At 48.9% G+C, this 13,019-nt stretch overlaps 1 protein-coding gene across 1 annotated transcript in view; it reads right to left on the reverse strand.

Moving 5' to 3' along the window:
- Window positions 1–7,767: 7,767 nt before the first annotated feature.
- Window positions 7,768–13,019, reverse strand: part of MYL3 (myosin light chain 3) — a 47,270-nt gene continuing 42,018 nt past the window's right edge. Inside the window, exons 5-7 of the mRNA XM_045005745.1 lie at window positions 12,292–12,369; window positions 11,893–11,928; window positions 7,768–8,566 (exon numbers count right to left, since the gene is read on the reverse strand). Of these exons, the coding sequence (XP_044861680.1) occupies window positions 11,900–11,928; window positions 12,292–12,369 (107 nt within the window). The 3' untranslated portion in view covers window positions 7,768–8,566; window positions 11,893–11,899. The remainder of the gene's footprint in view (window positions 8,567–11,892; window positions 11,929–12,291; window positions 12,370–13,019) is intronic.

The raw sequence follows: 13,019 nt of genomic DNA on the forward strand, positions 1-13,019 counted from the left end.
ATTTAACACGTAACAGACAGGAGAAGTAAAGACACAGATTGCATATTCGTGCAACTGCTGCTGAACGGGGCTAAAGGAACTGGGATCCAGTCAGGAGAGCATTTAGTTTGGAACTGAACTTTCTTTTCTCCTCACCAGGAGGCGTAAGCACACACAAAGGAGCTGTTTGAAAAACAGGAAAGCTGTTTTGTGAAAAACTTCAGAATTTCGCAGTTGTTTCCATTTGCAGAGTTCAATATGGGCCCATTTCCATCTTTTTTTCTTGCATTTTGTAGATCTCTTTATATTCATTGTAACTGAATTTGGATAATAATAACACCTAGCTCTTATCTAGCACTTTTCATCAGTAGAGCTGAAAGCACTTTACAAAGGAGGTCAGTATCATTAGCTCCATTTTACAACTGGGGAAACTGAGGCACAGAGCAGGGAAGTGACTTGCGCAAGGTCACCTGGCAGTCCAGGAGGAGATCTGGGAATAGAATCCAGGTCACCTGAGTTCCAATCCCACTGCTCTATCCACTAGGCCACGCTCCAAATCATTACCAAAAGTTTTTGTACGCCGTGACTACCGTTATTACACGAAACACAATTGTATCACTGTTGCTTTGTCCTTCCCATTGTATCCCCCGTTTGTTTATTGGGTTCACCTGCTGTCTCTCATTATGTGCTTAGATTATAAGCTTATGGGGGTGGGAACTGTCTTTTTTATTGGGTGTGTACAGCACCTAGCACAATTCAGCCCTGATCCCTGATTGGGGCCTCTAGCCGCTACTACTAGGCAGATAAATAATAATGTGTGTTGTGTCTTTTGCTCTTTACCCGACACACTTAATATAAAGGAGCCGCACTAGGCACAGCGGGATCCAGATAACTATGGACAACATGCCAGGCCTAGCGCCGTATTTACACTGCTCCTCTGGCGTCTTTCTAAACATAGAGCACAGACAGCGCCACTCAAGAGCCCACAATCTATTTAAAGGGATACTACCTTATGGCTATACGTTACAAGAGTCATGTTTCATGAGCAATACTTGAGACAGGAGTTGCAGGAAAGAGATCTTGGTGAGAAGCCATTGTTGTGCACTGAGGCTCTAGAGTGGATTAACAGCGAGGCTTCTGCTTGCGTTCTTGAGCCCAGAAGGTCTGTCTACATTGCAGTGTAAGCCCAGGGCTAGTAGAACTTGACTTAGCAGACCCCGGGTTTGTTAATCTAGGGCTTGAGCGTCTACACTCGTTTGTAACCCCAGGTTAGGAATTGTTGACCCTTGGGCCCCAACCTGGGTCTCCAGTGTCTACACTGCATTACGTCTGTCCGAGTCCAACCCCCATATCCCAGACTTCCTAACACCCTCCCAAAATGTGGCCACCAGCCCTTTGTTCGTGATGCAATATAGGAAAACTTGACTGTCCATCACACTTGACTGTGCAGAGCACAAAGAAAGTCAGCCCATGGGATTGTGGGATAGTTTTGGCAGACGCCCAGAGCACGAATCCGGTGGGGCTGTGTCTACACTGCAGAGCAATAGGGCTTGAACTCTAGGACCTGCTTTGACTCAGGCTTGGACCCTCCACCCTTGTAGGGTCCTGGGTTGAAGCCCTGGGTTAGTACGATTTGTGGGTAGACAGAAGAGAGGGTTAGGCTTAGTCTTGAGCCTGAGTTCGAAACCAGGGATTACATTGCAGTGTAGACATACACTTAGTGTCACACCAAACTAAGTCCCTCCTGAAACCTGACCCTGTTTCTCCAGTTCCACTCATCATAATACAGTACTAGATAAATGTGAATTATAAGGATTCTTTATTAAAGCACTATTGAAGTTACATCCCAGAAGCCTGCCCTTCCCACGTGGTTCCTTATCATTCCTATTATGGCAATCGGGGCTCCATTGTGCGAAGCGTTGTACAAACACAGAGCAAAGAAGTCAGTTCCGGCAGCAGAGGATTCAGGAGCAGACCCTCAAAAGTATTTTGGCGCCTAACTCCCTTTTATTTCAGTGGGAGTTAGGCGCCTAAGTACCTTTGAGGATCTGGCCTTATCATCTCAGCATAAGACGAGAAACAAGAAGTAGATGCACCAAACTGATGAGGATGCACAAGGGAAACAGTTATGAACGAGACCCTGAGAAAATCATGGATTTTCCTCCCCCCCAAATGCACAACAGTGTCCTGGCTAACAGTTTGAATGTCACGGGCTAGGCACGGGCCTTGAGCCCTCCCTGTTCCCTGAATGACTGTGATTTTTTTGCAACAGCAGGGAGGTGGAAGCAGGCATCCCAGCTTCTGCTGAGGCTGCAGCTGCTCCGGGAGGGTTAGTGGTCCCAAGCAGGAGTGGCGTGGGAGCGTGGAGTGCTGGTTCCATCTCGCGGGGCAGAGGGCGGGTCTCACCGATGGCCAGGGTGACGAACACCACCAGCAAGAACCGACTTAGTGTGTAGATGAGTCACATGGTGCCAACCAGCCCAGCCCAGCCCAGGCAGGGGATCTAGGCCGCTCCACACTCAGTTCCAGCCCAGGCTGCCTCTGCTGCTTCCTGTCGGGCCAGCAGGGGGAGGTGCTGACAATGTGGCGAGCGGGAGGCCCGGCCCAGCTTGGGGGAGACACCCCAGTGCTGGCTGGTGAGGAGCTGAGATGGGGATCCATCTGGCTACCCCAATCCCTGTGCTGGGGCAGGCTCCCCCCTGTCCCCCCACACAGCTGCTTGTGTTCCAAGCTGCAGCAGTGCTGGGTACTGCTGGCTGCAGCGGTGGGATGGATCCTGGTCTCTTAGCTTCTTGCCGGCTGGTTCTGTGGTATCTAGGGTGACCAGATGTCCCGATTTTATAGGGACAGTCCTGATTTTTGGATCTTTTTCTTATATAGGCTCCTCTTACCCCCCAACTCCTGTCCCAATTTTTCACATTTGCTGTCTGGTCACCCTAGTGGTATCAGCACCTCCCATCTCTTTTCCCTGCTAGCCAGCCAGGAAGCAGCAGTCCAGGCCACAGCTGAGTATGGAGCAAGTTGGGCCCCGATCTCTACCCTGGCCTGGCTGGTGCCACATGGCTCATCTATGCAGTGAACTGGCTTTCGCTGCCTATGCAGGGGGCGATTGTCACTTTAGCCATCAGTGAGACCCACTTCCTGCCCCTCAGGATAGGACAAGCAGAGGTGGGATAGCGCCCGCCTCCCCACCCCTCTCCAGGAAGGAATCAGCTTGCTAACCCCCCACGAGCAGAGCCAGCATCACAGTATCGGGCTAATTTCGCGATTTCCACCCGGTCCATGAAATCGCATTTTCTCAGGCCCATAGTTCGGAGCAAGGGAAGCCGAGTGAGCCCTGCAAAGCAGCCACCTACCCATTGGCAAGCGTTTCATAGGCAGCACGGCAAGGCGAGTTATCAGGCAAGAGGCACAGAGTGTGGCCCAGCAGGTTGGTTACATCCTGAAGCAGCATCTGCACAAAGAGCCGTCATACTGAAAACTGCTGCCGACTGGACAGTGTAATTCCAGCAAACCTATTGGTGGTCAATGGGCTCAAACTGCCCAAACACCTAATGTCTGGTGCTAGAAAAATCAGCAGCGAAGGCGGCGGCCCAGACAGTCAGCCCATTAGCAGCTTAACCACAGCAGATGTAAAGCCACCAACTCTACTCCCAAATCTCCCAGCGAGCCAGATGCTCCTGCTATAAAAAGATCTGCGAGAAACTTGGCAAGTCTCCTGGCCCCATTTTAGAAAAAAAAGCAACATTCTCCAGATAGGATGTTGTTTTCTTAAGGGGGGGGGGAAGATATTGTTTGTTTATTCTTGTTAACTTATGAGTGAATCTTGTGCTCATGAAAGCCAAACGCTGTAACAGCACGTCCTGGGACAAGCCGAGCACGGACTGAACACTAGGCAAACTTCCAGCCCTCTCCCACACACGGCTCGGCCAAGTCGCCTCAGCACAGCACCTCCTGCTATTCCAGTTCCGTTCCCGCAAATAGCTCTGCTGATGCACATCACCTGGAACAGCGCCTGCTGTTTCGGTCTCGCCCCCTCACCCTGTTCTGCCAATTCACCTCCTTCCTGCCCCACCTCACGCCCTCCGTCAGTCCCGCCCAAGGGCCCTGTGACTGCCCCCCTCCCGAGACGCCTCTCGTGGCCCAGGGCAGCCCTGCAGCATCCTGCCTCAGTTCCCTCCATAGCACCACAAAGGCTTATGGGTGGGACTTTTCGGCGCCTAGAAAATTACAAGGACGTGAGGTGGGGTGGTGCCTAAGCTAGTCAATAGGAAAAGCCCACCAGTGGGGGGCACCCCAAGCCCCATCCCGCTCTCAGAGTTCAGCACCTAAGTCTGGACCGCCGGGAGGTGCCTAGGTCTGCTTGTGATCCACAAGCCAGGGGGAAGATGGGCATTCGGGGCCTGCGCCAGTCGGTGTGCCCAGAGGGCGCTCACCCTGCCAGGTCCTTCAGGAGACGTCACACAAAGTCACCGGGGCTGGAGGACCATTTCCCTTCTAACCTGTAGCCCAATGGTTAGGGTACTCGAGTAGGGCGTTTGCCACGTCCCCTAGGTCAGGTCCTGCTGCTACCTAATGGGGAGCTGGGATTGGAACAGGGCCGCGCTATTTCTCGAGTGAGTCCCTAACTGCCAGGCTCTGGAGTCATTCTGACTCCTTCTTGGGCCCAATTAATATTTAATTATTCAGTTAATTAAAATGGACCAGCTTCAGTAGGAGAGACTGGGGGAGCCTCCCTGGGAGAATCTCACAGGGTTTAGAGCACTTACCGCTGCGGTGGTAGAGCCCAATTCAAATCCCCCCCTGAGGTGGAGAGGGGACTCGAATGGGGGAGGGTCTCCCACCCCCAGGTGAGTACCAAACACTGGGCTAAAGGTAATAAGGGAGCTCTTCCCCTTCCCCTGCCCAGCTGCTTTGTGTTGAACCTGCCGGAGGGGCCTGATCCAGGGGGTGGCCTCTGAGCACGCCGACTGGGTCAGGCCCCGCATGCAGCGTAGGCGGCCGAGCGCCCGTCTTCCCGGGGTGGTGAATCTCTCTAGGGCCCAGGCGGGAGCGGGGCGCCTCAAGGGAGGCAGCAGTGCACAAGACCAGAGGCAGACACCTCGGCGCCTAGGCAACATTCGCTGCAAACACTTAGGCGCCAAGTGAGGTGAGGTGCCTACAGCGTTCGGCAGGAGTTTTGTGGCACCTAAAACTGGGCCTTGGGCATGTAAACCTGAGATTTAGGTGCCTAAGTCTAGGGTGTAGTAGCCTATGTACCTTTGTGGGTCCCACCCTAGGTGCCCAATACCAACAACCCATTTTGGGGTCTGGTTTAGTCACCTAAAATTCAAACTAGACACAGAAGGCCCTCTCCTGAGCAGCCGCTCCCAGGCCTGTCTCCCCAGGGTCTGTCCCTGCACTTTATAGCTGCAGGACTCCCAGACTTTTCCACCTGGAGTCTGCCACAGGCTCCCAGCAGCCAAGGGACCCTCCCAAACCCTTCCGCCTGCCAAGGGTCTCCTGAAGGGGCCTCCAGAGCAGAGCAACTGTGGCCACAGCTTCTTTTCTCTCTCTGTTTTCTGGTCCCTTCTGGCTCTGACGGGATACCAGCTGTCCCCTAGCATGGTGGTTTTCAAACCTTTTTCCTCATGACCCAGCTGAAGAAAATCGTTGGTGCCCGTGACCCAACGTAATTATATCTTTTGACTAGAGTTTTCATAAAATCATAATATTGCAAAACATTCCAGCTTACCCCGCTTGACATAACTAACACTAGACGCTAGCCCTAGTAAGCCAATGGTAAGGAGTGTGGGAGGTGGCCCAGGGTAGGGCAGAGGGTAGGGTGCGGGGGTGAGGGCTCTGTCTGGGGCTGAGGGCTCTAGGGTGGGGCCAGGGATGAGGGGTTCAGGATACAGGAAGGGGATCAGGGCTGGGGCAGAGGGTTGGGATGCGGGGTGGAGAGCGGGGATCTGGCTGGGGATGCGGGCTCTGGAATGGGACCAGGGATGAGGAGTTGGGGGTGCAGGCAGGCTGCCCCAGGGCTGGGACCAGAGGACTCCCCCCAGCCTTCTCTGCAAGTGCACACGGCTCCTAACGAGCGATGCTTCATGGTTGTCCAGTCCTGGGCTCTCACCCAGTTCTGCCAATGACCCTCGGTCCTTTCCTGCAGTGTTACCCATCCTCATGGTTTTATTGAGAGACTCCTGATGTTTGGAGTTTTCTTAAATTCCCGACTCCTGGAGTCAGATGAGTGTGTCTGGGCACTGAGGTAGGAGACCAAAGTTTGGAATTCAGTATAGTTTTGTAATCTGCACCTTGAACTCAGCACCCTGCGGTGAGGGGAAATCCTGGGGCCAGAAGCAGCCTGACTCCTGCATGAAAAGGACGCCTGCCAGCAGTGATCATTAGCCCCTCTGCAGTAACTGAGAAGTCCAGAGTCCTCTCTGAACCTGAGGCTCATTCACAGAATTATGAGTCACCATCTTTTAGTTAGCCGGTGAACTGTGTCCTCGAGCCAGGGGGTCAGGGCTTGGGAATTTTATTACCTGTTGCCCATTAAACCTGCGGAGGGTCTCACCACCTTATCCCACTTGTGAGTCTTTGGGGCTGTACTGAGCCCAGTCAGCCGCATCGCTAAGTGCTGCACAGAAGATATCGTGGTCACAAGTCATCGAGGGCCCCTACAAAATATGGGTACCAATGGGATACTCGTTTTCATGATCAGGTCACATGACTTTATCAGGTCACATGACATTATCAGGTCACATTATCAGGTTATATCAGGTCACATGACTGGGAAACTTCACGGGTATTATCAACGTGGGCATCGGTGACCCTGAGAATAACGCTCTACCCTGTTAGGTTATATTTCTCTCCTGTTTAATACAATGATTTGTTTGTGTTTGCGTTAATTCTTGGAAGTCTCCAACTCTCTGGAAAGTAAGTCGGGGTCACCCTGTGGTCAGAATTTTCCTCCCAAGCTGCCCTGGTGACCCTGCCAGGAAGGAGCAAGGAGGGGAGGGAAGCACTGCCAAATAAATGCCTATGGAAAGAGAATCAAGAAGTTACACACTGAGGAGTGGGTGGCAGGCTCCAGAAGAACCCAGGCCTGTCCATCACAACCTGTAAGGAGATCGGCATTTAAGAAGGTAACTGGGTGATTAGGGGGTTCTACATACACAGCTTCGTCAGTGCCGCCAAGCTTCTATCGCTTGCATGGGTAGCAAGTATTTGCAAAATGTTTTATATAGACCAGTGCATAGCAAATTTCATTGTGACCTAAATCATTTCAGGGGCTTGCCTAGATGGCATCGAAGGGATGTTTTGTCTCCCCTTGGAGAAAATGGCTGAGTTTTATCTATTCGGTTGGACCTAACCAGAATCTCAGCTGCGGATTCAGATCCAAGTTTGCAGCTTGAAACTGTACAGACTGTCTCAATGGATCCATTGGTTTTAAGCACTTGTGATCATGGACTCTGCATTCCTGCATAACACCAGCCATAGACATTCACCCAGGGATTTCTGCAGTAGAGGGAAGTAAGCTCTAAAATGTACGAACACAGAATCCAAACGTCCTGCCATCAGATTTGGAATGCACCTCAAATCACCACAGCACGGAAGGGTTGGAGCCATGATTTTGTTATGCCCCTCCCAGAAATGAGAAATTCAGACCCCGATCTGCAGTTCAGACTTGTGGCTTTAGCTATGGCCCCTCTCTAATACACACCCACACGCACACAATGCAGCAAACAAGGAACCAAGACCCCCACACATGAGAAAAGAATGCTTTAATGAGAAAAGCTACAGTAACAAGAGGCATGTGTATCAGAACATTCTCCAATCTGAACTGGGGTAGACGTTTCACTTACTCCATCATTCAGGCGGTTGAACTGGAAGAGCCCTTTATGGACAAGGTGGACTTTGTGACACCTTTTAACTGACACAAAAACAAGTTAAAATGCCCATACTTCATGCCAAAAAAGGTGCTTTATTCAGGTTGAAACTAAACTTGTGCCTTCTACATCCCAGAAGGTGATGCATTAGGTTGCATTTGATGGTGCATTGGTGGGTATTACGCATCCCTCCCCCACATTTCCTCAAGGACCAATACACCCCCAGAGAATATTTCCTGCACACCAGAGAGATCTCTACACTGATCAGTGTTAATTCCACCTATTCTACCCCACTTGTGAGCTAACTTTGAAGCCTCAAATTCCTCCAGACACAACAAATGCAAAGAGATGGCTCCAGTTGTGTTAGAGGGAAAAAAAACTCTGCTAAATTTCAGATCTTCCAGTTCTTTTTGGTATGAAATAAGTGAAATATCCTTCCCCCAAGCCTATATCTATCAAGTCACTGTTTCCTCTCTTGTATCAGAGAGCAATGAGACTGCCAAAGTACTCATAATTCACCCCAGTTCCTTCTGATCACCACATTTCTGTAAAGGCCACCCATCCTCCCATGGGAAAAAAAATTATCCAAATAACCTCAGGGCTGGGACATTTTGTAGCTTTGTAACAGGAATCTGGGCTGGAAAATGAAGAGACATTCCTGTTACGTTGAAATCCAAGGCCAGCATTGGGGGTTCGTCAGAATCTGTCTTGTCCTAAAAACAAAGTTATTTTTAAGCACGAGGGGGAAAAAAAAACAGCAAAAAGCAAAGCCCCAACAGGCTTCAGATTCTCTTGGATCTGCACTCGGATTCTCAATAATGAAACAGCAAATTGATTTTCACTCTCGTGTTATTATTTAAATTGCAGTAAGAGCCAGAGATTGGGGTCCCACTGTGCTACAAAGTGAAAGACAATCCCTGCCCTGAAGAGCTTAGGGTCTTAAATAAAAACACAGAAAAGGGAATAGAAGAACAAAGGGGCAAAGTGACTTTCCCAAGGACATATGGCAGCCCAGTGGCAGAGCCAGGAACAGCGAGTTATAGCCCAGTGTCCTATCCTCTATACCATACTACCTCCCTATCTCGTTTCTTATATTGCAGTCATCACTCTTATCTGACCACAGTTTCCATCCCACAGCGAGGGAACAGCATCGCCTGTGCCTTGTACCTTTTCTAAGTTATTAGCGTAAGAAGTGAAAAGAGCAGCAAATCTGAGAATGCTTCCCTACGGCCAGGCTGAATGTGAAGCAACAAGAGCTGGCTGAAAGCCAGAAAAGCACTTGGCTGAGAGATCTAACAAAATAAACCGAGGATTCACTAGCAGAGGATGTAACAAATTATACTGTATTATCAAGAGTTTGCAGCAGCCGGTTGGAGAGTAAGTGGAGGGACCAGTCTGTGGTTGAGAATAAAGATGCAAACAGGCAAACTAGTTGTGATAACCAATGACCATAAACAAGAAGAACACAGATCACTTAAGCTACTGCATTTGGCTCCAGATCCACGCTTCCCTGGGTGCTTAGGATGTTCAGGCCTGATGCTTTGGTTTGACCCATTAATCAGAGCCATGCTCCTAATTCAGATTCAGATCTAAATCGCCACAAAACTCAGATGGATTCATATCCAGGGTTTGGAGTTGGCTTGTTATACGGTTAGAAGTCTGTTATCAGTTTGGGCTCCAGATCCGAATTTTCCCAACGCTGCGGTGAGGTGGCATGTGTTCGATTTGGGACTATCTCTAAATAATAATCATGATGAATTATGTTAGCTGTGGACACGGTCCATTTTGGATGTGGGCTGGGGGGGATTTAAACATGCTAGGCATTAGCTAAAACAGTGTGTACATAAGGATGAGAGAGAGAGGCCTGAAAGAAAGAGAACTGGACGGTGACAAGAAAACAGCAGCTGTTTAAAGCCAACTCACATTTTGGTGGCAAATTATATTTTGGAACCAAAGTACTGGAGACCTGGACTTGACTCTGACTCAAATGAACTCACTCTCTTGGGCCTCAGAGAAACACAAAACCAAAAAGCTACAATTTTGCTGTCCTATCACTGTGGGCTGTGACAGTGTCAGATCTCACAAGCTAAGCATGGATCTCACAAGCTGGGCCTAGTCAGTGCATGGGTAGAAAAATAAACCAAAGCTGAAGAGAAAGGAACTGGTCCAAATGAAGCCAATCTCTTTCCTGGCCTATCAGATCCTTTGCGAAACAAATGGGGTGGTTGGTTCTTAGGTCAAACTTTTCCCATGGGCTGTCAAGATATAAATACGGGGATAAGACATGCAGAAATGTTTTCCAGGAAGGGATAAGAAAACCATGGGTAGTAAATACTGGAAATGAAGTTCAGCCAGTTTGGAACGGCGAGACTTGGGTTTGAGGTACTTAAGCTCTATTGTGGTTTGGAGAACGCATTACTGAACGGGAGGCCAAAGGTACTGCCTGGAACAACGGAGGGCTTCATCTGGAAACCTGGGAAAGCTGCCCATAAAGATGGAGAATCAGTGTTGTGTGTGGCCAGTAACAGAGAATCTGGATTTAGAACCATAAGCTTGAGTTACTTCTTTCTATTTAGACAACCATTTTCGTTTACCCGTGACTTCCTCCCCAATCAGTTTCTTCTCGTCTTCCCTACAGGAAGCAAAGCAGGGGTGAAAGTAAAATTGAGCTTTCACTGGTATGGGGCCAGCTCTGACCCCCACCCACCCGACCCACCCCAGAAAAGGGGCGGGGCCTCAGGCAGAAGGGGTGGAGCTGGGGTCAGCATCCACCAGCCAGCCCATCTGTGCTACCTGGTCCGCGCTGACCGGGACTTCAGCAGCGATTTAAAGGGCCCATGGGGGATGCCAAAGAGGCAGTGATGTTAAAGTGCTGCCATGGCAGCGTTTTAAAGTCAGCGGTACGGGCCGGTACTGGTGGCTACTTTTTCCCGGCACGCTGTACCGGACCGGACCGGCTTACTTTCACCCCTGCAGCAAAGCCTTTAAATTGCACAGCTATATTTTCAAAAGTGATGAGTGATTTTTAGGGTCTTCAGTTTTCAGGCGTCCAGTTTGGGCCACCTCTAAGGGGCCTGATTTTCAGAAAGTGCTGAGCGCCCATCTTCTGAAAGTGAAGCCCTTTTAGGGTATCTTACATTGGACTACCAAAAATGTAAGCACCCTAAATCACTAGAGTTTTCAGAAGGTAGGTCACAGATTCATTGCACTTTAGATCCAGTGCGGTGTGGAAAATTATGCGTAACTCTCTTGAACGGAAGTTCTCGTCCGAGTTCCTCCTACAGCCCACTGAAAATGTTCATCCCCTGTGACTGATCATTGGCATTTCACACAATGATGGGTTTTCCAAGCCCAACTCAGAGACATAGATTGATTCCATGGTTCCCGCATCCACCCTTCACCCTCTTTTCAAAGGCCTATATTATGGCAGCTAGCAAGAGATAAGCCAAAAGTAAGGGCGAGTTTTATTTTACTCTCCCCAAAATTGGTGGGGTGGGTGATCAGGCAATAGGTTCTGAATTGGGCCTCTTGTTATCAGGGTGATGGGGATACATTATTTCCAGCCTCTTGTGCAATAAGCTATTGATTTAAGAGCTGAAAATCTAGCCCTGAAAGATTTTGTCTCTGAAACGCCCTCACACCCAAAAGTGCTGTTTTCCAGAACAGAGATGGAAGAGCAAATTGGAAATATAACCCTGGACAAAACTGAAATGAAAACATAGCTTTAGATTTCATAATGACCATTCACAAGGGTATTTGCCTTGTGGTCTCCTGAAAATGATCTGAAGGGGATAAATATCCCCAGTATATAAACTGAACTGTAGATACCAACTCACAGTGGAGGGCTAGCTGGTCAGGCAATTCTCCTCAGCATCCAGGGCATCTTAGACTGTGGCTTTGGAAACAAGGTCTTTGGAGAAAAAGGCTGAGTTCCAGCTACATGTGACCCCACACCCCCCAGATGAGGAGGAGGCTGAAAAGCCAACAGGGAAAACTGAAAAAATGATGGGATTGAGGGATGAAGAAGGAAGAGGCTCACCGAGTGTTCAGTTGGTCATGATGTGCTTCACAAAAGCTGGAATGAATAGAAAGAGATCGTTTAGCATCTATTTCCTTCACTTCAGGAGCATTCTGCATCTGTTCAGCACTGTTGTTATTTAATTCCACTCCTTTCTCATCGTTTTGCATAATGAATGCAATTTAGCTTTGTAAATAAGCCCCCAGGTGCCATGGTGACAAGTACTCTACAGATCCTTAAAATAATATCTACAGTATGTTCTAATGGTCTCTCTAGCCCATATCTGAGTGGCACCCAAACTTTGGGGAAGGTCAGATCCAAATCATAGCTTTGCGGTTGAGGCCCATCGTTGAGCCAAACTTTCGCAGGCTTATTGACACTAAGTCTTGTGAGATGAATCCAACCCTAACCACCTCATACCTTCATAGTTGATACAACCATTGGCATCTTCCTGGCCAGCCATTAGCTTATCGACCTCCTCTTCACTCAACCTCTCACCTGGATAGAAAAAAAAACAAATTCCTGCTCAGTGTTTAGGAGTGTTGGTCCTGCTTTGAGCGTTGGACTAGATACCTCCTGAGGTCTCTTCCAACCCTAATATTCTATGATTCTATGATTTTATGTGTCCGAACCATCGCTTGGGTTGGGTAGTGGTCACCATCCAAAAACTGCCTACACAATAACAGCACCTTCTTTCTCATCTTAGCAGCTATCTGTCTGTTTGTCTGTCTTCAAGTCATAGCTGCTGACTTGGTGTGGAGAAATCAAACTTTTCAATTCTCCCATACAGGTGTGGGAGAGAATCAGATTCTGTGCTACCTCGCATACCTTCTTCATTTCACACTGATGATCGAAGTAGCAAAAAGAACCCAGATGAAATAAGGTGTTGTTAACGTGCGTTTTTAATACTTAAGAAGTGCTCAGGTGCTATGGTGATGGATGCCACATAAGAAAAGAGAGAGAGAGAGAGAGAGAGAGAGAGATCCCAATGTTGAGTGTTAAAAATCCACTTTAGGGCTTGCAAATGGAGGAAATTTGATTTAAAAGCCAGTGACTCTGAACAAATGTGGAAATCCTCACCATATCATTTTCACATTATCACTTTTCTAAGTATAAATATACTTTAGGGGCAAAATCTTAAAGTCCTG

The sequence above is a fragment of the Mauremys mutica genome, chromosome 2 (assembly GCF_020497125.1).
Source record: "Mauremys mutica isolate MM-2020 ecotype Southern chromosome 2, ASM2049712v1, whole genome shotgun sequence".
Lineage (NCBI taxonomy): Eukaryota > Metazoa > Chordata > Testudines > Geoemydidae > Mauremys > Mauremys mutica.